The sequence below is a fragment of the Cricetulus griseus genome, chromosome 7, assembly GCF_003668045.3.
Source record: "Cricetulus griseus strain 17A/GY chromosome 7, alternate assembly CriGri-PICRH-1.0, whole genome shotgun sequence".
In the NCBI taxonomy this organism is placed as follows: domain Eukaryota; kingdom Metazoa; phylum Chordata; class Mammalia; order Rodentia; family Cricetidae; genus Cricetulus; species Cricetulus griseus.
In genome coordinates this window covers 68653913-68678165 of record NC_048600.1, presented here as the reverse complement: position 1 = coordinate 68678165, position 24253 = coordinate 68653913, and the positions used below count along the sequence as shown (strand labels likewise).

General features: G+C 36.3%; 1 protein-coding gene across 2 annotated transcripts in view; it reads right to left on the bottom strand.

Moving 5' to 3' along the window:
• Fnip1 (folliculin interacting protein 1) overlaps nt 1-24253 on the bottom strand; it is an 81004-nt gene that overhangs the window by 19270 nt on the left and 37481 nt on the right. The window contains exons 4-12 of one of the 2 annotated variants that reach the window (XM_027427493.2): nt 20530-20630; nt 20208-20282; nt 17064-17155; nt 12674-12757; nt 11101-11172; nt 9240-9375; nt 6755-6956; nt 2486-2571; nt 814-960 (exon numbers count right to left, since the gene is read on the bottom strand). In XM_027427493.2, coding sequence (XP_027283294.1) covers nt 814-960; nt 2486-2571; nt 6755-6956; nt 9240-9375; nt 11101-11172; nt 12674-12757; nt 17064-17155; nt 20208-20282; nt 20530-20630 — 995 coding nt within the window. The remainder of the gene's footprint in view (nt 1-813; nt 961-2485; nt 2572-6754; nt 6957-9239; nt 9376-11100; nt 11173-12673; nt 12758-17063; nt 17156-20207; nt 20283-20529; nt 20631-24253) is intronic. The other variant, XM_027427494.2, reaches the window with a different exon arrangement.

Sequence of the window (24253 nt, the reverse complement as noted above, 5' to 3'; positions counted from 1 at the left end):
ATGAACAGGTCTTTAATTTTCAAATTTCCAGATCAGTAAATTACTGAGTGGGGAAAAATAGTAAGTAACCTTTATCATTAAAGAGGGTTAAAACATCTGAATCATCATGTGAATCCTAAAGGCTTGACGAACAGTAAGAAGAAAACTAGAATAAAATAGCCTACTATAAGTCTAACAGCAAGTCCTCGAGCACTCTGACTCAGCCTACTGCTCACTGCAGCACAGCTGATCTCTACTTTTGATTAGTGTTTGAGGAAAGTTCCCTTGTGACTCTGAAGAAAATAAAATTCTAACACTGGAATCTGCATTTGTCCTCACAGTTTTTAAACTTTTTTATGAAACAAAACTATCATAAATGAATGCAATTCACACAATAGAAGTTTAGAATCCTCAGGGAATTCTGTAACATATCAGGAATTTTAACTAATCATAAAGATATTTTTATTACTTTTTGTTCTGTAGTGCTCTTCTATATACCACCATTGAATCCTCTTAAAATAGGTTGGTTACCAATAAGAAATAATTACGGAGGATGGAGAGATAGCTCAGCAGCTAAGACACTGTCTGTTCTTCCAGAGGACCTGCATTTAATTCCTAGCACCCACATGGTAGCTCAAAACTATCTGTAACTCCAGGATCCAACACCCTCACAAAGACAAATCACTGATGCACATAAAACAAATAATAATTTTTTAAAAAAGAAAACTAGAAAGGCAATGAGCTATCCCAATTCTATAATTAAGTTTGCTTTCAATGCAATATATAGTTATAACAAAATAACATATGTAACTAAATAAATAAAGCAAGTCATACTGATTTTTGGAGGCATTTTCCATTAGAAAAGTAAATTCCTTCATAAAACGATGGCAAAGCTGGTTCTTTTCTGGAGTGCCTGACATCATTGTAAGCCAGACAGGTTCCCCAATTCTTGGCATTGTGTAAAGATTACAAATTGTTGTTCTAAAAAGAAGGAAACACATTGTAAAATTTATGGTTCTCCAAATAACATACTCTTAAGTGCTTTGCTGCCAGCTGAGAATTCACACCTGGACTGTTAGAGCTTCTGAGAGAGGAAAGAAAACAAGAAGTCAATGAACCTCACTTTTCCTTCTTTGCCATCAGCTATCAGCATGAGGAGTGAACTCTGTAGGTGAAGGTAAAGTGTGCTGCCTCTGGCCCTCGTGCTGGCCCTTGCCCCACTAATAGTGCTCTTAGAGCACATTGTTTTCCTATTTTGGACACCAGTTTCTTCTATCTGTAAGATCAAAGGATAGTTCTAGGTATTTTCTAGAGCCCCTTTCTATCCTATAGTTCTAAAATATATATTCTACTTAAACTGCAAATTATCAGCACATACAAAAGAAAACAGCTCCCCATCTACTTGGGTCACCAGGCTAGCCATTACTAAGCTCCAGGAGAATGAGAACACCAAACACATATGATCCATTTTATGTCTCTTGACTTTCTGCAGTTTTTCCTTAGATCAACACAAGGAAAGACAACTGTATAATCACTATAGTGCTTTCCTAGCTGTCTTGTGACATAGTCTATCCTAAAGTCTTCAAAGCATATTTGTCAATTCTTTTCCTTTTATGTATGTATCTATTCAATTAAATCCTGAATATTCACTATATTAACCAGATCTGTAAAAGTTTTAGTTTTAGTTTTAGAAATAAGTAAATCTGACAACTACACAACAGTATCCTCCGTTCTATTCTCTACACAAGCATTCTCAAGCTCAGTTTTATGCCTGGGTAGAAATGCTCTATTAGCAATGTCTGTGCCATAGCCACTTGTGGTAACAGAACAATTGTAACATGAGTTTCAAGACTGAGGAACTGAATTAAGTTGTATTAAACAGCCTCATGTGACTTTGAGCACAGACCATGTTCAGTAGTATAGTTCTAGAAAGTTCTTTGAAATCTCCAAAAATTTTATTACCTGTCTCAGTAAACTTCTCCAGCACTTAGAATGTAAAAGTTTTCATTTAATTAAAACATTATTTATCATTATTGAGAAAGAAGAAGAGGGAAAGAGAAGTAGACAAAAATGTATGGAGCTCAGAAGACAACTTCTAGGAGTTGTTTCTAGCTTTCCACCTTTATGACATAGTCTCTCTTGTTTCACTTGAAATGAGCTAACTCTATACCTATACCTATCCTGAGAGAACAAATCATACATTTGGTCAAACACAGAGCTCTTCGCACATTTGCGTCTCAAATGGTCTAATATTGGAACTAAACCCCAACAACTTCCTAATGCAATTTAATAACATAATTCCCTTACTGATGACACTCTCATATGGCCATGAGGCAAAAGAAACCCTGTCTGAAAAACAAATGAAGAAAATGCCAACGACAAAAAAGAAATTTAAATAACTAAATCTTGTTTAAACAAGCTAAATTATCTTGCTATGTAAATAAATTATCTTCTTATGTATATTATAAAACAGCTCTGTATTATGGCAAAGTGAGGAGTAAAATACCTGAATTCAGTTAGGGCATCAACTATTCGATTATATGCCAAACTTCTCTGGCTGGCATCAGCTGATCTCCGGCTCATTTTCATAGCCTTGAAAACAAACATTACATAGTTAATTCTTAATCATGGTCACAACACTGGAGGAAGAAAGAACCTTAGTACACATTATCTATAGTAGCTTTCTCTCCTGTACGTTAATGAATGATACAAAATGTTGGTGGCGCACGCCTTTAATGCCAGCACTCGGGAGGCAGAGGCAGGCGGATCTCTATGAGTTCAAGACCAACCTGGTCTACAAGAGCTAGTTCCAGGACAGCCTCCAAAGCCACAGAGAAACCCTGTCTTGGGGGGGGGGAGAGGAATTTCAATTGTTAAAATGTTTCTGTGGTAACAAACTACAAAGCATCAACATACAAAGACTTTAATGTTGACAGTCTGCAGGCTCCAACAACAAAAACCAGAGTGAGACCAGGTCTCACTCTGTAACCAAGGGGACCCTGAACTATGTACCCCAGAGTGGCCTCAAAATTTTGGTAATCCTCCTGAACCAGCATTGCCACCACGGGCTACTTTTTCTCTAAACAAAACACACAGGAACTCATTAACAGATTATGGTATGATGCAGGTAACATTCTTAATACCCTATGAAAAATGGGAAATTTAATACAATTCAACTAAAAGATCTCTCAAGTCATAACATGGTATTTGCTTGTTTACCTCTCTTTCCCATCCCAATCAGCACTAAGGAACAAATACATCCCCTGGACAGCTAGGAGGGCTCTAGACTACAACCCTGGCCAGGTACTTGTTTTCTTTCCCTCTCTTCCCCTCCCTTTCTCTCCTCCCCCCTTCCCTTTCCAAGACAGAGATTCTCTGTGTAACAGCCTTGGCTGTCCTGGAGCTCACTTTATAAACCAGGCTGGCCTTGAACTCACAGAGTTCACATGCACTACCATGCCCAGACACTTGTTTTCTTAAAAGCACAGTCACTGGAAACCGAAAAGCTTTCATCTAGGTAGAAAGAGAGTGAATAGGAGTCAGATGGTGGAGGTTAAAAAAGAAAATTTTAACTTTTTCAATGAAAATTTAATTCTGCATTTTTTCATGTAATTACAAATTGATTAAATGAAACTCCCCATATTTAAGGTTCCATCATTTCAAGATGAGGTCAGAGATCAAGCTTCATAAGTGGAAAGAAAAACTCACTGTTTTATTTAGTGTTAAGAAACTTTCAACTTGCAGGGCAGTGATGGTGAACACATTTAATCCCAGCATTCAGGAGGCAGAGGCAGGCAGATCTCTGTTAGTTCCAGGCCAGCCTGGTCTACAAAGCAAGTTCCAAGACATCCAAGGCTACACAGAGAAATCCTGTTTGGAAAAACTGAAAAGGAAAAGAAGACAAAGGGAAGGAAGGAAGGGAGGGAGGGAGGGAGGGAGGGAGGGGGGGGAGGGAGGGAGGGGAGGGAGGGGGGGAGGGAGGGGGGAGGGAGGGAGGGAAAGAAACCTGCAACTGGTAACATGAATGTTCCTTTAACAGAATTTAGTGTTGTTCTTTAATCTTGCCAACAACATTTTAAAACTACATCACAGATCTCAAAAAGTAGTATAGACTTCAAAAATAATTACCATGGTGCTTAAAAACAAAAGTCAATGAAACAACAGAAGTGAATATTTTTGCAAGATGGTTCTAGAAGAAATGCTTATTAAATTCTATCAATTATTTCATAATTTCTATCATTAATCATTCACTTATGTAAATGTATCCATTCAGTTTCATCACTCTATAATCAATATTTCAGATTGTACAAAGGTCAAGTCATTAAAACATGAAAACATTTAAAGTAATCTTTAATGAGTTCTTATACTGCCTACCAAATTTTATAAGAAGTGTAAAATTCTTTTCTAAGTAGGTGGTACATGCCCACCTGGGCTATAGAGTGAGACCCATCTCAACCAAACCAAACCAAACAGAAATATCCAATCCCAAACTACAACCACTATAAAAACATTTCCAAGTCACTCAAAATATTTCAGGCACAAGAACTACAAACTTATCAGCTTTCATGATAAAAATCTACACAAAAGAAGAGCAGCCAACTTAAAAATATATATAACCAATATCTAACTTAAAAAATTAAGGCAGCATTTTTTCATTTGTGCAGCAAGATTATCTATTTGTTTTTAATTGATTTAATACAAATAAATATCTGTATATTCCCTAGAGGCAGAAAATCCCAAGTTACTACTGAATTCTTGAGATACATTCTGAATAGTTTCCTCCCACTGCCCCTTTTTGAGGCAGGATTTCTTTATGTAGCCCTGGCTATTCTGGAACTCCCACTGTACATCAGGCTGGCCTTAAACTCAGAGATCTGCCTACCTCTGCCTCCCAAGTGCTGGGATTAAAAGCATCTGCCACCACCTCCTAGCTTGTTTACCCCCCTTTTTAGTATCTTTTAAATATATTGCTTAATTAATCTTTCTACAGCAAATCCTCAAAAGAGCCTTAAAAAGGAGGCCAAAACTCCCTGGTAAAGCAATCCATGTTCTTTGTAACTGAGTCCAGACTACTCACTCCATCTCATATTCTTTCTGTGTCAAGGATTAAGAACTTTGGTCATAGATACTGATCAGTTAGCACAATTTTTAGGAATCTTTGCCAAGAAATAATCTGGAAAATTCACCAAGACTTTAATTATAAAGTAACATTATGAAAAATTACAAATGTCCCAAAAGGAAAATTACTTAAAATGAGAAAAATTATTAAATATATTTAAAATAATTCATAGTCAAAATAAGTCCAATTTTCAACATAAATTTTCCACATGAAAATTACAATGATTGTTTTGTTAATGATCTGGTAATCTTAAAGATACTGACCAAGAATAATCTTTACTGGGTCGGGCAGTGGTGGTGAACGCCTTTAATCCCAGAACTCAGGAGACAGAAGCAGGTGGATCTCTGTGAGTTTGAGGCCAGCCTGGTCTACAGAGGGAGGCTTCAAAGCTACACAGACAAACACTGTCTCTAAAATAAAAAAGGAGGAGAAGGAGGAAGAGGAGGAGAAGGGAGGAGGAAGGAAAAGAGGGGAGGAGGGAAGAGGAAGAAGAAGAAGAGGAGGAGGAGTCATCTCTACCAAGTGAGAGTACAATATGACACAAGCAGCCTTATAAGCAACCTGGCCTGGGAAGATTTCCTGACAACTGCCAACCAATACCCTTGGGCAGGGAAGACATCAAATTAATTGTTCAGCTTCTGTTTTATCAGATTTCTTTTTTTTATTTTATTTATTTATTATGTATACAACATTCTGCTTCCATGTATATCTGCACACCAGAAGAGGGCACCAGATCTCATAATGGATGGTTGTGAGCCACCATGTGGTTGCTGGGAATTGAACTCAGGACCTCTGGAAGAGCAGTCGGTGCTCTTAACCTCTGAGCCATCTCTCCAGCCCGCTTTATCGGATTTCTGAAGGTTTACATTTAAACCCTGACACTGATAACTTTTAAGATAAGCTGAAACGACAACTTCACATCAGAAAGTCATATTTGTCTTTCCTCTGTACTCTTAAAAAAAACTAAACAAACCTTCATTTGTTCATTTTTTTATCCTTTGTTTTCAATTTTCTAAGCTCAGGCATTTGTTTCAGATACTACCCGAAGCATTTGTCATAACAATTCATTCCTCTTAAAACACTCTCCCATTGTCTTACTCCAAAAGTACTTTTCTCCTGGTTGAGTGGCCAGTCTTTTTCTATTTCTTTTATGCCTTCCTCTGTTTTCTGATACTATTAAAATATCTGATGACTAAAGTCTAGGTCCTCTCCCATCTTTCTAACTAATAAATCAGTTCCATGCCTTTAACTATTGTGTACACTGATAACTTTTCTCTTAACTCTAAAACGAGAGGAACATAAAGAATGCTGTTCTACTTTACAACAGAGCACTTACCAACATCTCAAATACATACATCCATTTATTCACCTGCTATTTTATGAGTTCAGGAGTACCCATACACTTCTTCAGTTACTATAATTGTTTTGTAGGCCCTTAAAGATTTAGTTTCTGAATGAATAAGCTGCCTCAGGCCTTTAACTAAAACAGTAAACTCCTTCAATGACACTGAGTATGCTTGAAGCTCCTGGAACATTCTGTAAAGCAACTTCAAAACAGCTGTCAAATTTTGCCAAATGAATAAACATAACTCTTAATCAAAAGAAAATAAAATGCAAAGTAAAAGATAAAAATAAGATACAAAGGAGTACACTTACCTGTTCTATTGCACTCTTTAATTTGTTCATGTGGCTTTCAAAGAGAGGAAAATGTGAAAAAAAGAATTCATTGAATTTGTTATTTTCATCTTCATCTTTGGACAATGAAAAGATTACCCCAATTGCAATCTTCTTTTTCCTCACAATTCCTGGGTTAGGGCCACAACTTTCATCTGACAGATTAAAGCTTTCTTCTATAGACCTTAAAAATAAATGTGTTTGTTTTAAACACCAATAGTTTATCTCCCTGCTAATTCAAAAGCTCTTCTGCTGTTTTATCAAATTATATGTAAATTTACAATGTTATAACACAACTGTTATCGCTCCAAGAAATCTACTATTTTTTTTCATTGTTTTCAAAGAACGTTTACCAGAGTCAAATTGGGAATGGTTGGGAATCTTGCCTCTTACTAGAAGTCATTAAAGAAGCAGATAATCCCAATTCAAAACCAAGATAAAAATGTCTGGATTTTAAGATAAAAGAGGAAAGTAAATGAGGAAACATGAAGTTTCTTTATCTACATCTGTATGTTAACACAAACTAAATATCAATCAATCAATCAACCAAGCAATAACCTTGAAAATAAACAAGTTGCCCAAAGAGAACCAGGAAAAATTAAAACACCAAAATATGTGCTCCAAGAATGAAAGCACTAAACATAGAACTCTTGGAAGAAAACAAAGGGCTTCAAAATACTAAATTTGGTAATGGTTTCATTGATAGAACAGAAAAGTAATAGGCAATAACAACATAGAACTGATGTTATAAAATCATAAATTTGAATCAAAAGACATCATCATAAAGAGATGACAAAAGCAATCCACAGAATGGTAGAAAATATGGTAAGGAACTAATACTCAAAATATTCAAAGCTGTCTCCTAACTCATCAGCAGCAACAACAACAAAAACAAATACGCTGGGAGCAAAAAGTTGAATATATACTCCTTTAAAGATGATATACAAATGACCAAAAAGTACTTGTAAATCACTTCAGATTCACTAGGATGGCAATTATTAAGTGGTGGAACTGAGTGTAGCTTAGTGGTAGAGTGGAACTTAGTGGTACAATGTTTGCCTCACATGCAAGAGATGTGGGCTCCCTTACACAAGACCAAAACAAAACAAAAACCAGAAAATAAGGTGTTGGTGAGCATACAAAGATATCAGAATTGTTTTACATGGCAAATGTGAGATCATACAGTCACTATCCGGCAGTTCCTCAAAAATTAAAAATAGAATGACCATATTACTCAGTAAACCCACTTCTGGGCATATACCCAAAAAGAAGGCATGGACTGAAACTTTTATGTACCCATATTCATAGCAGTATTATTCAAATTATTTAAACAGTTAAAAATAGAAACAATCTATGCACTTATGGACAGGTGAATGGATAAAGAAAATGTACTTTTTTTTTTGTGTGTGTGTGTGTGTGTGTGTGTGTGTGTGTGTGCGTGTGCATGGTCACACGTGTGCTTGCATGTAGGTAGGATGTGTGTAGAGGTTAGAGGTTGACATTGGGTATCTTCTTAATAATTTTCTACCTTATTTTTTAAGATAAGGACTGTCACTGAATCTACAGCTCATCAATTCAGCTAGACTATATGGCCAACAAACTCAAGGAATCCTTCAGTCTTTGCTTCCTCAGTGCTGGGATAACAGGTGCACCTGGATTTTTACACGGGAAATGTGCTACAGATCTGAACTCAAAGTTCTCATGCTTACACAGCAAGCATTTTACTGACAGCACCACTCCTTCAACCCCTCAAATATATTTACAGTACAATGTTATTTAGCCATAAATATGAATTTCTTACATATGCTATGACATGGATGAACTTCAAAGATATAATAAACAAAATAAGCCATATATAAAAGGATAAGTACTGTATGGTTCCACTTAAATAAGGTACTTATATATAGTTGTTAAGTTTATGGAGATAAAAAATAGAATAGTAGTGCTGGAGAGATGGCTCAACCATTATGTTCACTTATGCTCTTCCAAAGGACCCAAGTTTGGTTCCCAGCATCTACGTTGGGCAGCTCGAAATTGCCTGTTTACTCTACCTATAGAGAATGCAATGCTCTCTTTGGGCTTTCATGGGTACCTGTACAAAAGGGGCATGCATTCTCACAGACATACATGCAAACCCAAAACTAAAGACTTTTAAACCACAAAAATTCAAAATTAGAACAATTGTTGCAAAGAGCAAATGAAGGGTCTAGGGTTTTAGTTTGGGAAGATAAAAAGTTCAGGACTTAACAATAGTGATGGTGAAGGTACTTAGGCACTAAACCATATGGTAAAAACAATTAAAACAAAAAATTAGTTTTGTCTGTTTTACCACAATTAAAAAATGTGATAAAACTTTAAGTTTTCAGTTACAGACTTCAAATACACAAAATACAAGTCTCAAGTTCTAAAAACCTTACATAAACATATATTTAAGGAATTAGTCAATCTTGGTCAAATTCTAACTTACCATCTAGGAAATACCCCATTTTCCAAACTTGTTGTTTGGCTACGTCGCCAGCGTCGCTGGTAGCTGCTGGCACAGCTTCGAGTAAGTGAAGAATTTGGGGAGGGAAATGGGGTGATGAGCAAGCTGCTCAGAGATGCTGTTAAGTTAGAAGAACATGTGTAATTATTAGTCAATGATTAAGACTGAAGAACAGAGTAAGCCAAATCTTTTGTTTCATCAATTTCTCTAGATTTTCCATTTTAAAAAGTACTTGGAGCTGGGCGTTGGTGGTACAAGCCTTTAATCCCAGCACTCAGAAGACAGAGGCAGGAGGATCTCTGTGAGTTTGAAGCCAGCCTGGTCTACAGAGTGAGTTCCAGGACAGGCTCCAAAGCTACATAGGGAAGTCCTGTCTTGAAAACAAAACAAAACAAAAAAAACAAACAAACAAAAAAGGGACTTAGAGTAAAGCCTCAGAGGAGAAAACTCATGTATTAATGCTATATTTACAAGAGTCTCTTAGGCAATCATTTTTGGCACTGTACAATCCAGGAAAAAAATGCTACTGCCAATAAGCTATCACTTAAGTCACCCTAAATATCCACTAACTTGGCTGAACCCTCACCATTCGTAAAGGAAACCCGATGCCATTAGAACTGATTGCAAATGGGTTTTAAAAAGAAAGAATATTTGAAACTAAGTGTTTGAATGTTGTTCAAGGGGGTCATTTACAACCCTCATGGAGTACTCATGCACAGATTGTTAAACCTAAGTCTTTACTTAAGTGTCAAAAACCAGCAGATCCTACACATTACTCTTTGGAGCAAGCAGTCTAAGGAGACAGACATACCAATAGATTCCACTTGTACAGTATATAAATGCCTTAACGCATCATGTTGTACATGATAAGTACAATTTTATCTGTAAATTTTAATATTTTGTTTCAAAGTTTTATGTTTATTTATGCATATGTGTGTCTGTGCCAGGGTATGGGCATGAGAATGAAGGTGCCAGAGAAGACTAAGGTACTTGGCCCTTGCCCAGGGTAAGCTACGTGTCTTTTTTCTGAGCCAAATCTATCACTGAACACATCATACAGAAAGATTTTTTTTCTGTTTTATCAATACACTAGCTAACAGCAAGCAGATGTAAGCTGATATGGTTTTTCTACTTTTTTTTGATCTACTATAGTTTTTAAGTACCCTGAGCCATTTTGTCCTGATGAAGCCTAACATGACAGTCTGTGATCTTCTGTCAGGAGTGTCCAACCTTTTGATACTGCAACAGAATGCTATCATCTATAAAGTTTTCACATTCAAGGTCCACACAAGATAACAAACAAAAAAACACACAAATATAGCTCATAATAGGTATTTGGGTTTTAGTTTGTTTTTTGTTTTTTGTTTGTTTTGTTTTTTTTTCAAGATAGGGTTTCTCTTTGTGATAGCCTTGGTGGCTATCCTGGAACTCACTCTATAGACAAGGCTGGTCCCAAACTCACAGAGATCCACCTGCCTCTGCCTCCCAAGTGTTGGGATTAAAGGCTTGCACTACCATCACCCAGCCAGGCTTGCTAATGTTTTAAATACATTTATGATTTTTGGATTAGGCCGCACTTGTAGCTATCCTTGGTCACACATAGCTCCTAGGTCACAGGTTGAACATGCTTAATAGGGCATACCACTCAAACACACTTAATAGTCAACATTTAAAATATCAAATTTAAGAAACTTCTTCCTATCCTTTCTACAATCCTATGTGAACTGTCAATGTGAACAAACTAGAGTGGATTAGACAATATAGACAGAGATAAAAATAAAATCAATGCCAGCTAACAAGAATCACAGAAAAAAGCAGGGTTAGTTTATGAACCTGACATTACCAGAGCGTGCTATGCCGCTGTCTCTGTCCTCATTCGGTTCTCTTCCCGGCATGTCCATTGGGTTGCTGTGAACTACAAATCAAGACAAAAAGTCAGTCATAAACTATATTATTATTAAGGTGGATGCTGCTCCTTTTAAATTGCAAACTAGATCATGCTTCATCTCATTGCATTCCTTTTTTCAATAGCATGGCACCAACCCAACACTAGGAGCTAATATTCAATTGAACAAGCTTTCAGATCTATATGAAGATTCACCGTGTGGTGCAAAACTATCCAAGATACAGAATCCAGGAAGTGACTAAAATTCATATTTTAAGAACACAGTCAAACACAGATATTCATACTATTAAGTGAAAAAAGCATACCATCAAAGGGTATGAATGTTAGTTACTGAGGCCAAGTGACACTCTATGGTAGTTTGTTCTGATTATCTGTAACAATGTTGAAACACAAGCATAATAAACAAGAATTTAAAGCTATGTAATGAAACATTTGATAAATTTGCTTAAATAATTTGATACCAATTTTGTTTGAAAACAGGTGGGGGGGGCCAAGGATGTAAATTAGTGATAAAGCACTGGCCTAGAACATACATAAGGCCCTGGATTTGATCCACTGCACTGGAAAAACAACAAAATGAAAAACAAAAGTAAGTATAAGTGCTGTCAGGATATATTGTATATTTTTTAAAACTAGTTTTAAATTTCCACATTACCTAAGAAAAATACGCATTGCTCATATCTACCATTTACAAGTAAAATTAAAACAAGAAATGGGATAGCAGGGAATGGTGACAAATATCCATAATCCTACCATTCAGGAGATTTAGGTAGGAGGATTTTAAGTTCAAGACCAGCTGGGCCTATGTAAAGGAGATTGAAAATAATAAACAACAACGAATAAATCTGTAGACTGATAATTTCTATTAGAAAATGATAATGCAAGATCAGTATGTGTTTGCAATGTTCAAATAAGTGGATCAGGACTGTGCTCCCGTACATATAAGCAAGGCACACACTCTGTAACAATGTAACGATATGTGTAATTATGCTCACATGCCTTTTTATATAGTGTTAGAACAATGCTTGTTCATCTAAATCTTAGCTCCAAGAAAAGTTGTCCTTAGGGAAGAGTGTAGATCAGAAACTTTGCAACAATTATAAAGATCAGATGTTGCCAGCAATTGGTGAATTACAATACAAAAGCTATTTAGCCATGGAAACAAGACAGTATAACATTAACATTTCCAAGGGGCAATACAACTAATTACTAAGCTAGCTACATACTAAATTTTTCTTTAAGAGTCTTAAGTTTAAAATTATTATGACATACAGAGGAAAGAAACGACAAACTGAAATTTCATTAAAAACACCAACCTTTTGATAAACATTTTGTGCAAACTTTAGGAACATACTCAGTGGAAAGCAGTAAGTTCCTATACTTAGTAAGCAATGCTTTCTTACCGTAACCTCCCAACTCCATCTCTACACTCTCTTGTTTCCACAGCTTTACTAGAGATTCTAGCCACTAGGGCACACCAACTAGTCTACCCACACAGCACATGGCAAACCTGCAAAGAAAGAGGCGCTCCTGATCAGGCGGAGCGGACCCTGTTCAGAGAATGCCCGCCTGGGGCTGCAGAACTGTGAAAGACCTATATGGCAAAAATGTAAAATACACATGAAAGAGGCCTGTTAGAGAAGCTACACTGAGTCAGGAAAATAAGGTGAGGTAAGGTAACACAGGAGCAGACCAACAGGTAAGGCACAGGAACTTTTAACCAAAGCAAGAACAAGTCAGGTCATTTTCTCTATTAGAAAAAGTATACTTCTCCTTTTAGTCATGGTCAAAAAAAAAAAAAAAATCGTTTCATGCCTATTTATGAATAAATCCATTTATAACAACAGAAATAAGATTCTGTTACAAAAGGTAGAACTATTTCAATGTTTAATCCTAACATAAAACATTTTAACCACTCAAAAAGGTAACAGTATCAACATAATTTAATGTTTGCTAAAGAAACTTGGTTTTAAAAGCCAGTTTTTAAGACTCCAATGTTCTCCTGGGAATGTGGTTAAGAAGACAGTGTTACCACACTTAGCACAAGAACATAGCAAATCTATCAAGGAATTTTATTGACAAATAAGCACAAAAAATTGCTAGTCCAGTAGTAAGCTACAAAGAAACAGAAGAAATTGATGTTTTAAAAACTGATTACCCACTATAAAAACAGGAGACAGAGTACCACACACAACCACAAAGAAATGATAGTGTCCTAAATACTCACAAAAGGATATAAGGGTCAGGAGTGGTAGCACACACCTTTAATCCCAACAAGCAGATTGCTATGAATTCAAAGCCAATTTGGTCTACATACAGAATTCTAGGCCAGCCAGGGCTACGTAAAGATATCCTCTCTCCAAAAGAAGTATGGGTTGGGGGCTTACATCCTAAAATGAAGCAACTGAGTTATCTGTTACTTATTCAATTATGACAGTCTAAGTCAGTGGTTCTCAACCTTCCTAATGCTGGACTCTTTAATACAAGTCCTCATGTTGTGGTGACCCCAGCCATAAAATCATTTTGTTGCTATTACCATGAATTGTAAATATCTGTGTTTTCCTATTGCCTTAGGCAACCCCTGTGAAAGGGTCATTCAAACACCCAGGGGCAAGACCCATAGTAGAGAACCCCTGGTCTAAGTAATGTAGGAGTTGAACATCTAGGATAGGTGGTCTTCTGCTTTTTTTTGGGGGGGGGCGTTCAAGACAGGGTTTCTCTATGTAGCTTTGGAGACTGCTGTGAAACTCTGTTTGTAGACCAGGCTGGCCTCGAACTCAGAGAGATCTGCCTACCTCTCCCTCGAGTGCTGGGACTGAAGGCGTGTGCCATCACTGCCAGGCAGCCTTCTGCTTTAAATAACATCTGTATTTCTCAAATTACTGATACTATTTTTTTTCTACAACAGAAATTTCTGTAATTATAATGCAGCAATCCTTCCATTTCTCAATGGTCAGTTCTTTCTTCAATGTTCCCTAGCTATTTCAAAATTTAATGTTTTTATAACTCCTTCCTCACCCACATTTCTTTACATGACTGTTTACATGGGCATCAACATGGACATATACAGAGCTTCCAAGACTGAAACTGTTTTTTTCTTATCAACCCACCCTCAAAGTTACTCAAATCTTACCTATCTTTGCTTACTTCCTGCCTAAATGAAATAGGTAACATTCAAACCTTATGATGCTAGTAACTTACTCAAGAATTCTGAGAAGTTCCTCTTTATCATCTTAAGCTAAATTCTATGTCAGCTAGTACCCCAACCCAACACTCTCCCTCAATAACCTTTCTCAACTATCATATCTATCTTTAATTTCATTCTCTCAATGGCTTACTTTTTTCCATTAACACCTACATGCAGTCAAATCTCTTTCATGTTTCCTCAATATATATCTATTCCTAGAGTTGTTCAGTTTTCAAAACGTAGTTGAAGGACACCTGGCAGTCCCTAAGACTCTTTTAGGAGGTCAGTGAGGTCTTCCATTTTCCAACAACTTACATACAGGAGGTAAAATTTTCTTGACATATTTTAACTCCAACTTCTTAACTAGACCCATTTTCATGAAAGACATTTTTTTTGTACATATAAAATCAGATCTGATTATGTTGTTGGATTCTAAACAACTTTCTGTTGAAGCCTTGAGAGTGTATCTAATTTCTAACTGTGCTTTAAAATCCATTGCATATTTGTGCACAGCTATATATTACCCATAACAAGCTCCTAGTCAGTGATTAATACAGGGGATACAAAGTCCAGGCCTATGTTGGGGAAATATGGGACATTTCTGATAAGTAGGTCTAAACTCAAAATTTCTTCCTTGTCTTGCCAAACCTTTCCTCCTTAGAAAGCTATTATATGCTTTTCTCCTTAGAGTCAGATACACATCACCATCTATGGTTCTTTTGGCTTTTCCCATCTCCCTCATTTTCTTTCTCATAGTCATTTCCAGTAATAAAATTTTTGCATAGTTAATCCTGTCATGGCACAATGAAAAGACTAGCATTTTCTCATTGTTATCTGACTGCATAAAGTATGAATATAAATTTGTTGCCCATGGTTCTCTTTGCCATCTTGCTTTTGCTCAGTTCTTCCTTTTCTCCATTGATGCTGGAGACTGCACCTTAATTACATCATTTCTCCCTTCCCTTTCTTTCCTCCAAATCCTCCCATACACCTTTACCCTCAATTCTTTATTTTCTTTTATCTCTACTGTGTGCTCCACTCATGTGAACTTATTTACATGCTTTATGATGGTGTGTCCCTTGGTCCAGTATTACTACTGGGTACTTCTTTCCCTAACTATATAAATAATTCTTCAAGTTTAGATGTCTTATTCTCAAGGAAGCCTTTTACAATTCTCCAAGATGAAATTCATCTTATATTTTAATCACAGCCACATAATTTTAATCTTGTATACATTATAGCATACTGTGGTTGTATTATTTATTTAATGGTGCTAACTACAAATCCACTGAGGCAAAAACTGTGTTAGCTTACCACTGCCTCTTCAGAGTCTACCAGATAGCTGGTCATATTACAGATGCTTTAAAAACACTTGATTGGTCAACTGGAAACATAAACAAAGTCAGAATAGATCTCAACTATCCTTAATTCACAGTCAAAAGTGTAGAAATACAAGCTATGCATTATTTAAAGCCTGTAGCTTAATTAAATGGATTAAATTTCTCTTTTATATTTGAACAGAAAGGCCAAATAGTCTCCATAGTATAATTTAATTTTATAAATATCAATTCATTTATACTATTAAAATGAATCACTTTCAATAAGCCCTTGGAGTTTTAAAATAATCAAATTATTTTTAAAAGGACATTTCTTTGTTGCAGTTTTACTTCATTAGAATCATTGATTCCTATCAATTGAGTTTGAAAGAACTTCTTCTATAAACTGACCTATACTATAAAACAGGCCTTACAGTAAGACTAACCCACAACAAGTGCTTAGTAGAATCTCATTTGAATAAAGATAAATTTAAAACATAAAATTTACTATGGGCTACATAGTAAGTGACAGGGCAGCTTGAACTACACAATGAGATCATATCTCAAAAAGGAAAAAATATAACCATCTAAATAAAAGTACTTAATAAAGGTTACTGTCTACTCCCTGATATTATGCATCAGATATATAATCAAGCAGCAATTTAGTTGTGCTTTCTAGGCAAGAAACTGCAGAAATACTATGTCATTTAAAATGCACTATGCATTGTGATCCATAATTAACTAAATTAAGCTGTTATTCTAATAAGCTTGAGAGTCATCATTTGAGTATCTGTTCATATGAGAATCTGTTCATATGAACCACAATTCATAAAAAACGAGCACCATTTTAAAATGACTTTAGGTTAGCGAAGAGAGTAGGGATAATTATTCCCAGCTAAAATTTCAGAGAGCTGGTAATGGCTTTCGATATCAATGACTCAGCCTTTCAAAAACACATCAAATTTAAAAACAAAAAACAATGAAGACAAATTAAGCATGCAGAAGTTCTTTTCTTAGATACAAAATGAATATCATATTAAAATACAAGAAAAAAAATGTTTTCCAAATAACATAAAGGTTACATGTGTAAAATTTAAACAACCTTTCCATTTACACCATTAGAAGCTCTCTGGTTATACAAAAAATCTATATCATAAGAAGTTACTTTGCCGGTTGGTGGTGGCACATGCCTTTAATCCCAGCACTTGGGAGGCAGAGGCAGGTGGATCTCTGTGAGTTCAAGACCAAGACTGGTCTACAAGAGCTAGTTCCAGGACAGGCTACAAAGCTACACAGAGAAACCCTGTCTCAAAAAAAAAAAAAAAAAAAAAGTTACTACAAATACTTTTATATGGTTAGCATTTTTTAACTTTATAAAATGAAAATGAACCACCTACCTATATTTCCAAGCAGGCCATTAATAACTGTGCTGTTATCAGCCTTTAATGTATTGCTATCCTGATTGATGAATTCAAGACTGTCTTGCAGTCTACAGAGGAAAGAAAAACAAAAAAATTCCAAATATATTTTATGATTTTTAATGGTAATTCTTTATACATCCCAATGAAATTTCAAGTGTAAAACTTCTTGAAATAATTGAGGCAAAGGAGACTACTGGGAATATGGAGGATAATAGGGAACTAAACAGGAACAAAGTATAATGGAATGGAAGTATCATTATGAAATCTATTATTTTATATAGTTCCTAAAAAAAATTTAAACCCTTTTAAAGTTAAAACTATTACTACTAGTATTATAAGTATAAACTATGGTGATAACTATGCAATCACTTAAACCATCAGTTACTAAGATATATTGGAAGGCCACATCAAGATGCTATACCTTTTATAAATAAAGTTTCACGGGATGACCATGTTTTTTCATTTACAAGTTGCTTAAGGCTGTTTTAATGCTGTAATGACAGCAGTAAGAAATGACAGCATACAATACAGCTAATGAAACAGAAAATATTTACCATCTGGTTCTTTCCAAAGTAAATTGTTGTTACTGATACACAACACAGACAAGGTTTCCCTCATATTTTGAACTAAAAATATTTTCTAAACATCTGGTGTTGGGAATGGTCAAATGACAATTGCAGATGAGGAAGGAACAGAGGAAGGGGAAGAGAGCAGCAGGAATAGCAATCAAATTATGATGTATATTACTTTAATTCTCTTTGTGAATAACAAAAGCAAAATTACTATGCTTTCAGTATGAATATCTTTTCCATAAATTTTAAGAATTATCAGTTAAAATTTAGAAAAAAAGAAGACTGTAATGTTTTAAAATTATTTTTAATTTCTATATCAGTATCAAATTTTAAAAGTTGGCATTTTGGCAACATCATTTTCTAAAGTATCCACAATATTTTGAAAAACATCTTCCTTTTCCTTTTTTCCTACAAAAAAGGTAAATGAGCTATAGAGGGAAGAAACCTCTATAATAAAACCCCTCAAAACAGAAATCTTTCAAGGCTCAAAAGAAATTCTCTAGTAGGTTTTCTGCTGTTTCCCATTCATTTAGACTTTGGATTACCATAATATTTAAGCTAGTCAGTGTTCTGATTTGGCACCTACAAAGTCCCACTAACCTCACCACTAACTCTAACTCATTACTTTCTTTACTAGGGTCCTGGTACATAGCCTCTTTTTTTTTTTTCAGATTTTTTTTTATTTGAATTAGAAACAAGATTGTTTTACATGCCAATCCCAGTGCCCTTCTCCCTCCCGTCCTCCCCTACCACCCCCCCCCCAATTAGAACCCTACCTACCTATCACATATCCTTTCTTCTATTCTTCCCCTGACTCAACCTTTCTGCTCCCTCATGAACTCTGCATCCTTCCTCTTCTTCCCTTCTCATTCTCCTAGCTCCCTCCCCCCTCTTCCCATGCTCTCAATTTGCTCAGGGGATCTTGACCCTTTCCCCTTCTCCAGGGGACCATATATGTTGATCTTAGGGTCCTCTTTGTTTACTAGCTTCTCTGGCAGTGTAGATTGTAGGCTGGTAATCTTTTGCTCTATGTGTAAAATCCATATATGAGTGAGTGCATACCATGTTTGTCTTTTTGTGACTGGGTTACCTTGCTCAAAATGGTTTCTTCTAGTTCCATCCATTTGCCTGTGATTTCAAGATTCCATTGTTTTTTTTTTCTGCTGAGTAGTACTCCATTGTGTAAATGTACCACATTTTCTGTATCCATTCTTCAGTTGAGGGGCATCTGGGCTGCTTCCAGTTTCTGGCTATTACAAATAGTGCTGCTATGAACATAGTTGAACAGATGTCCTTGTTGTATGAATGTGCTTCTTTTGGGTATATGCCTAAGAGTGGAATTGCTGGTCTTGTGGTAGACTGATTCCCATTTTCCTGAGGAGTCGCCATACTAATTTCCAAAGTGGCTGTACAAGTTGGCACTCCCACCAGCTGTGGAGAAGTTTCCCCTTTCTCCACATCCTCTCCAGCATAAACTGTCATTGGTATTTTTGATTTTGGCCATTCTGACAGGAGTAAGATGGTATCTCAGAGTTGTTTTGATTTGCATTTCCCTGATGGCTAAGGATGTTGAACACTTTCTTATGTGTCTTTCAGCCATTTTAGATTCCTCTATTGAGAATTGTCTATTTAGTTCTGTACCCCACTTTTTAATTGGATTGTTTGGTGTTTTGGAGACTAGCTTCTTGAGTTCTTTGTATATTTTGGAGATCAGCCCTCTGTCAGATGTGGGGTTGGTGAGTATCTTTTCCCAGTCTGTGGACTGCTGTTTTGTCTTGCTGACTGTGTCCTTTGCCTTATAGAAGCTTGTTAGTTTCAGGAGGTCCCATTTATCAATTGTTGATCTCAGTATCTGTGCTACTGGTATAATGTTCAGGAAGTGGTCTCCTGTACCAATTAATTCAAGGATATTTCCCACTTTGTCTTCTAATAGGTTCAGTGTGGCTGGGTTTATGTTGAGGTCTTTGATCCATTTTGACTTAAGCTTTGTGCATGGCGATAGGCTTGGGTCTATCTGTAGTTTTCTACATGTCCACATCCAGTTATGCCAGCACCATTTGTTGAAGATGTTCTCTTTGTTCCAGCATATAAATTTGGATTGTTTGTCAAAAATCAGGTGTGCGTAGGTGTGTGGGTTAATATCAGAGCTTTCAACTCTATTCCATTGGTCTACCTGTCTATTTTTGTGTCAATACCAAGCTGTTTTCAGGACTATAGCTCTGTAATAGAGCTTGAAGTCAGGGATGGTGATGCCTCCAGATGTTCCTTTATTGTACAGGGTTGTTTTGGCTATCCTGGGTCTTTTGTTTCTCCATATAAAGTTGAGAATGGTACATAGCCTCTTATCAACACAAAAAACTACAGAAAAAGGAATCACATCTGTATGTACAATTATATTCAGAAAGGGTATAATCTGGCCTCCATAAACTTTCAAACTTGGGTAAGATATAAACTGTATGTACTGTAGTTTAAAAATCCATTTTAATGTTTATACTTTTATATCTCAAATATCAAATATCAATTTTCCCCTGCATCTGTAAGCACTTACGTATTGAGACTTCCACAAATACTGCTTCCAGTCCGGGCAGTGAAAACTTTGCTAAGCATGAGCTGTGGAGGTGAACTATGAAAGAAAACAAAATGTCAGAAAGAGATTAAAACTAAAATACAATGATTTTTTGATTTATTGTAAATACAATTTTGTTAAGTTAGAGATTTTGTAACATCATCACAAGGGCTGAGAAGAAGCACTAAAACTGTGACATCATAAGCTGGGCATCTGACATGCTCAATCTAAGTACAGAAGTAAGAAGTCCTTTCATCTTCTAAAAACATCTACAATGAGTATAAGAAGAACTGAACTCCCTCACCGGATCTGATGAATTTTTAGGGTGGATCCTTTGTAGCTCATTGCTACTGAGCCAAACATCATTTCTCCAAGCATATTGGCATCAGAAGAGCACCGAGAACCCTGAATAAAAATTTAGAACACAAATGGAATTAAAGAATTAAAAGCCTTATAATGATTTCAAATATTAATTTTCTTCATAAAATACAAACCTATGTTAATTTTTCTAGTAATTTTAATTCTGCATTATATAAACTGTTCTGCAATTTGTTCATCATATGGCTTCTTATATTAAACCTAATCATATCATTAATAGAAATTCCACTCATGTTTAAAGCTGCACAGATATTGGTAGGTAGAGTAATACCTATAATCCTAATAGTGGGGAGACCAAGGCAGAAGTATCTCAAATTTGAATCCAAACTGGGTACTTAGGGAGACTCTGACTTATTTAAGGATATGAGAGAGGTAGGGAAAAAGGAAGGGAGAAAGTTGCACATTATTTGATTACGTAGAAACACCATACTTCAGGGCCAGAGAGGTGACTCAGTAGTTCAGACCACTTGCTGTTCTTACAGAAGACCTGGGTTTGGTTCCCAGCACCCACACAAAAGCTCACAACCACCTATAACTTGAGTTTAAGAAAACACAACTCCATCTCCAAGCCTTCCTAATAGACATGTGTAGTGCACATTAAAGAAAAAAAAACAAAACAGTAACTCTTAAAAAAAAATACAATATTTCATTAGGTCAGTGATATGGGATGATGTTCTTCATGCTGTGAATATGTTGCTTTCATTGGTTGATGAATAAAGCTGTTTTGGCCTATGGCAGGGTAGAAGATAGCTAGGTGGGAAATCCAAACAGAGAGAAAGAAGGTGGAGAAACAAGCAGCCACTAGGAAAGCAATATGTGAGGTAACAAGCCATGAGCCTTGTGGTAAAATATAGACTAAGAGAAATGGGTTAATTTAAGTCATAAGAGCTAGTTAATAATAAGCCTTAGCTAATAGGTCAAACAGTTTATAATTAATACTAAGCCTCAGAGTGGTTATTCAGGAACTGGCAGGTGGGAGAGAAACCTCGTGTTACAGGTCAGACTAGTTACCAAGGAACATTTAGATAAGTTCTAGGACTTTGCTACTAAAAATAATGCTCAAATAATTTTTTATAGTTATTCATGTATTTGGTGTGAGTATATGTGGGTGGGTATACACACTGCATGTGAGTGGAGATCAGAGAACAACTTGCAGGAGTTGGTTCTCTCCTGCATTCTACCATGTGGGTCCTAGAAACTGAATTTAGGCTGTGAAGCTTGGCAACCAATGCCTTACCTGCTAAGCCATCTGGCTAGTTCCAAATCAACATTTGAGCCAGTTCTTAGACATAATGCAATATTCTTCCAGTAAACAAGGGTAGAACAGACAGTATAATTTTTACTACTTCCATTATGGTAAAAAAGCATCCACAAATGAAGCAATTTATAACTATCATAAATTTTTAAAAAGATGTACTTGTAATCTATAGACTTAATGAGACATGTTTATAAACACAGAAAAACCATTCTAAAATAAGCATGAAAGACCACAAAGCCAAATTACTTTCAAAGAAAACAATAAAACTGAAGTTATCACATATCCAGATTTCAAAATATATTATAAATCTATAGTAATCAAAACAGTATGGTACTAACAGAAAGACAAACAAACTAATGGAATGGGACCAGAGACCCAGAAATAAATCCACACCAATATAGTCAACTGATCTTCAACATGAGTACTAAGCCTATAAAATAGGGAAAGGAAAGTCTCTTTAAGAAATGCTGCTGGGAAGGCTGGATATTCATATGCAAAAAAATAAAACTAGACTCTTACAGCATATATAAAAACCAATTCAATATGGATTAAAGACTTGAAAGGAAAAGAATGGACAAAGCAAATGGAGTATATATTCACACAGTGGAATATACTTCAGCCTGAGAGATACATTTGAGTATACAGTAGCATAGATGGACCTTAAAATTTTTTAAAGTTATCATTTTTAGTGTGTTCTGCCTGCAGGTATGTAGTAATAAACTGTTTATGATTTAATAAAGCTTGCATGGGAATAAGAATGCAAGCCATAGAAGCTAGGCTAGGCAGATGGATCTCTATGAGTTCAAGGCCACTTTGGTCTACATGAGAGTAAATCAGTCTAAAGAGAAACAGAGCTCACACATTTAATATCAGCATTAGAGAGTATATAAAGAGCTCAGTGCAGTCTCAGAGAGCAGTCTAGGAGTCTGAGATTTGGTAAGGAGCAGTGCTGTCTGGAGATTAAATCTGTGGTTTGGTAGATTGCCCTTTTGGTCTGAGCACAGGTGGAGGTGAGAGCTCTCTGGTGGTTTAGCTGCTTTGCTTCTCTGATCTTCAGCTTGAACCCCAATATCTGTCTCTGGGTTTGTATTATTCATGTTACACATGTAAATCTGTGTACCACATAAATGCCCAGTACCCTTGGAGGCCAGAAGAGGACACCAATCCCCTGTGATTAGAGTTATAGATGGTTGTAAGTCAACATTTTTGAGTGCTAGGAATTGAACCCAAGCCCTCTGGAAAAGTGGCAAGTTTCCTTAACAATTGAGCCATTTTTCCAGGCCTGCATAGATGAATAGAAAGATAAGCATTGCAAACATTATCTGAGGTATCGAAGAAAGTCAAATTCATGGAACTGAATAACAGAATTGGTAGTTACCAGGGTAAAGGGGAAATAAAAAGTTACTAATCAATGAGCTTCAGTCAAGGAACTGGAATAAACACTTGAGATTTGCTGTGCAACATCACATCTATAGTCAAGAACAAAGAAAGCATTGTATACTTAAAGTTTAGTTAAGAAAAAGATTTAAGCCAAGTGTGGTGGTTTTTGATCCTAGTATTCAGGAGACAGAGGCAAATGGATCTTTGAGAGTTTAAGACCTGTCTCAAAAAAAAAAAAGAAAAGAAAAGAAAAGAAAAAGAAAGAAAAGGAAAGGAAGGAAGAAAAGAAAGAAGGAAGGAAGGAAGGAAGGAAGGAAGGAAGGAAAGAAGGAAGAAGGTAGGTACTCACTCATATATGGATTTTAGACCTAGAGCAAAGAAGTAGCAGCCTACAACCCACACTGCCAGAGAAGCTAGGAAACAAGGAGGACCCTAAGAGAGACATACATGGTCCCCCAGAGAAGGGGAAAAGGACAAGATCTCCTAAGCTAATTGGGAGCATGGGGGGAAGGTGAGAGGTAATTAGAAGAAAGAGAAGGTGAGAATGGTAGGGGAGAGGAGGACAAGAGAGAGCAGGAAGATCGAGTCAGGGGAAGAATAGAGAGCAAGAAAAGAGATACCATAATAGAGGGAGCCATTATAGGTTTAAAGAGAAATCTGGCACTAGGGAAATGTCCAAAGATCTACAAAGATGACCCCAACTAACAAACTAAGCAATAGTCGAGAGGCTACCTTAAAAGCTCTTCTCCGATAATGAGATTGATGACTACTTTATATGCCATACTAGAGTCTTCATCCAGTAGCTGATGGAAGCAGAAGCAGACACCCACAGCTAAACACCTAGCTGAACCCTGGAACCCAGTTGCAAAGAGGGAGGAGTGATGAGCAAAGGGGTCAAGACCAGACTGAAGAAAACCACAGAAACAGCTGACCTGAACAAGGGGTTGCTCATGGACCCCAGACTGATAGCTGGGAAACCAGACCCCCTGAATGAGGATGTCAGTTTGGAGGT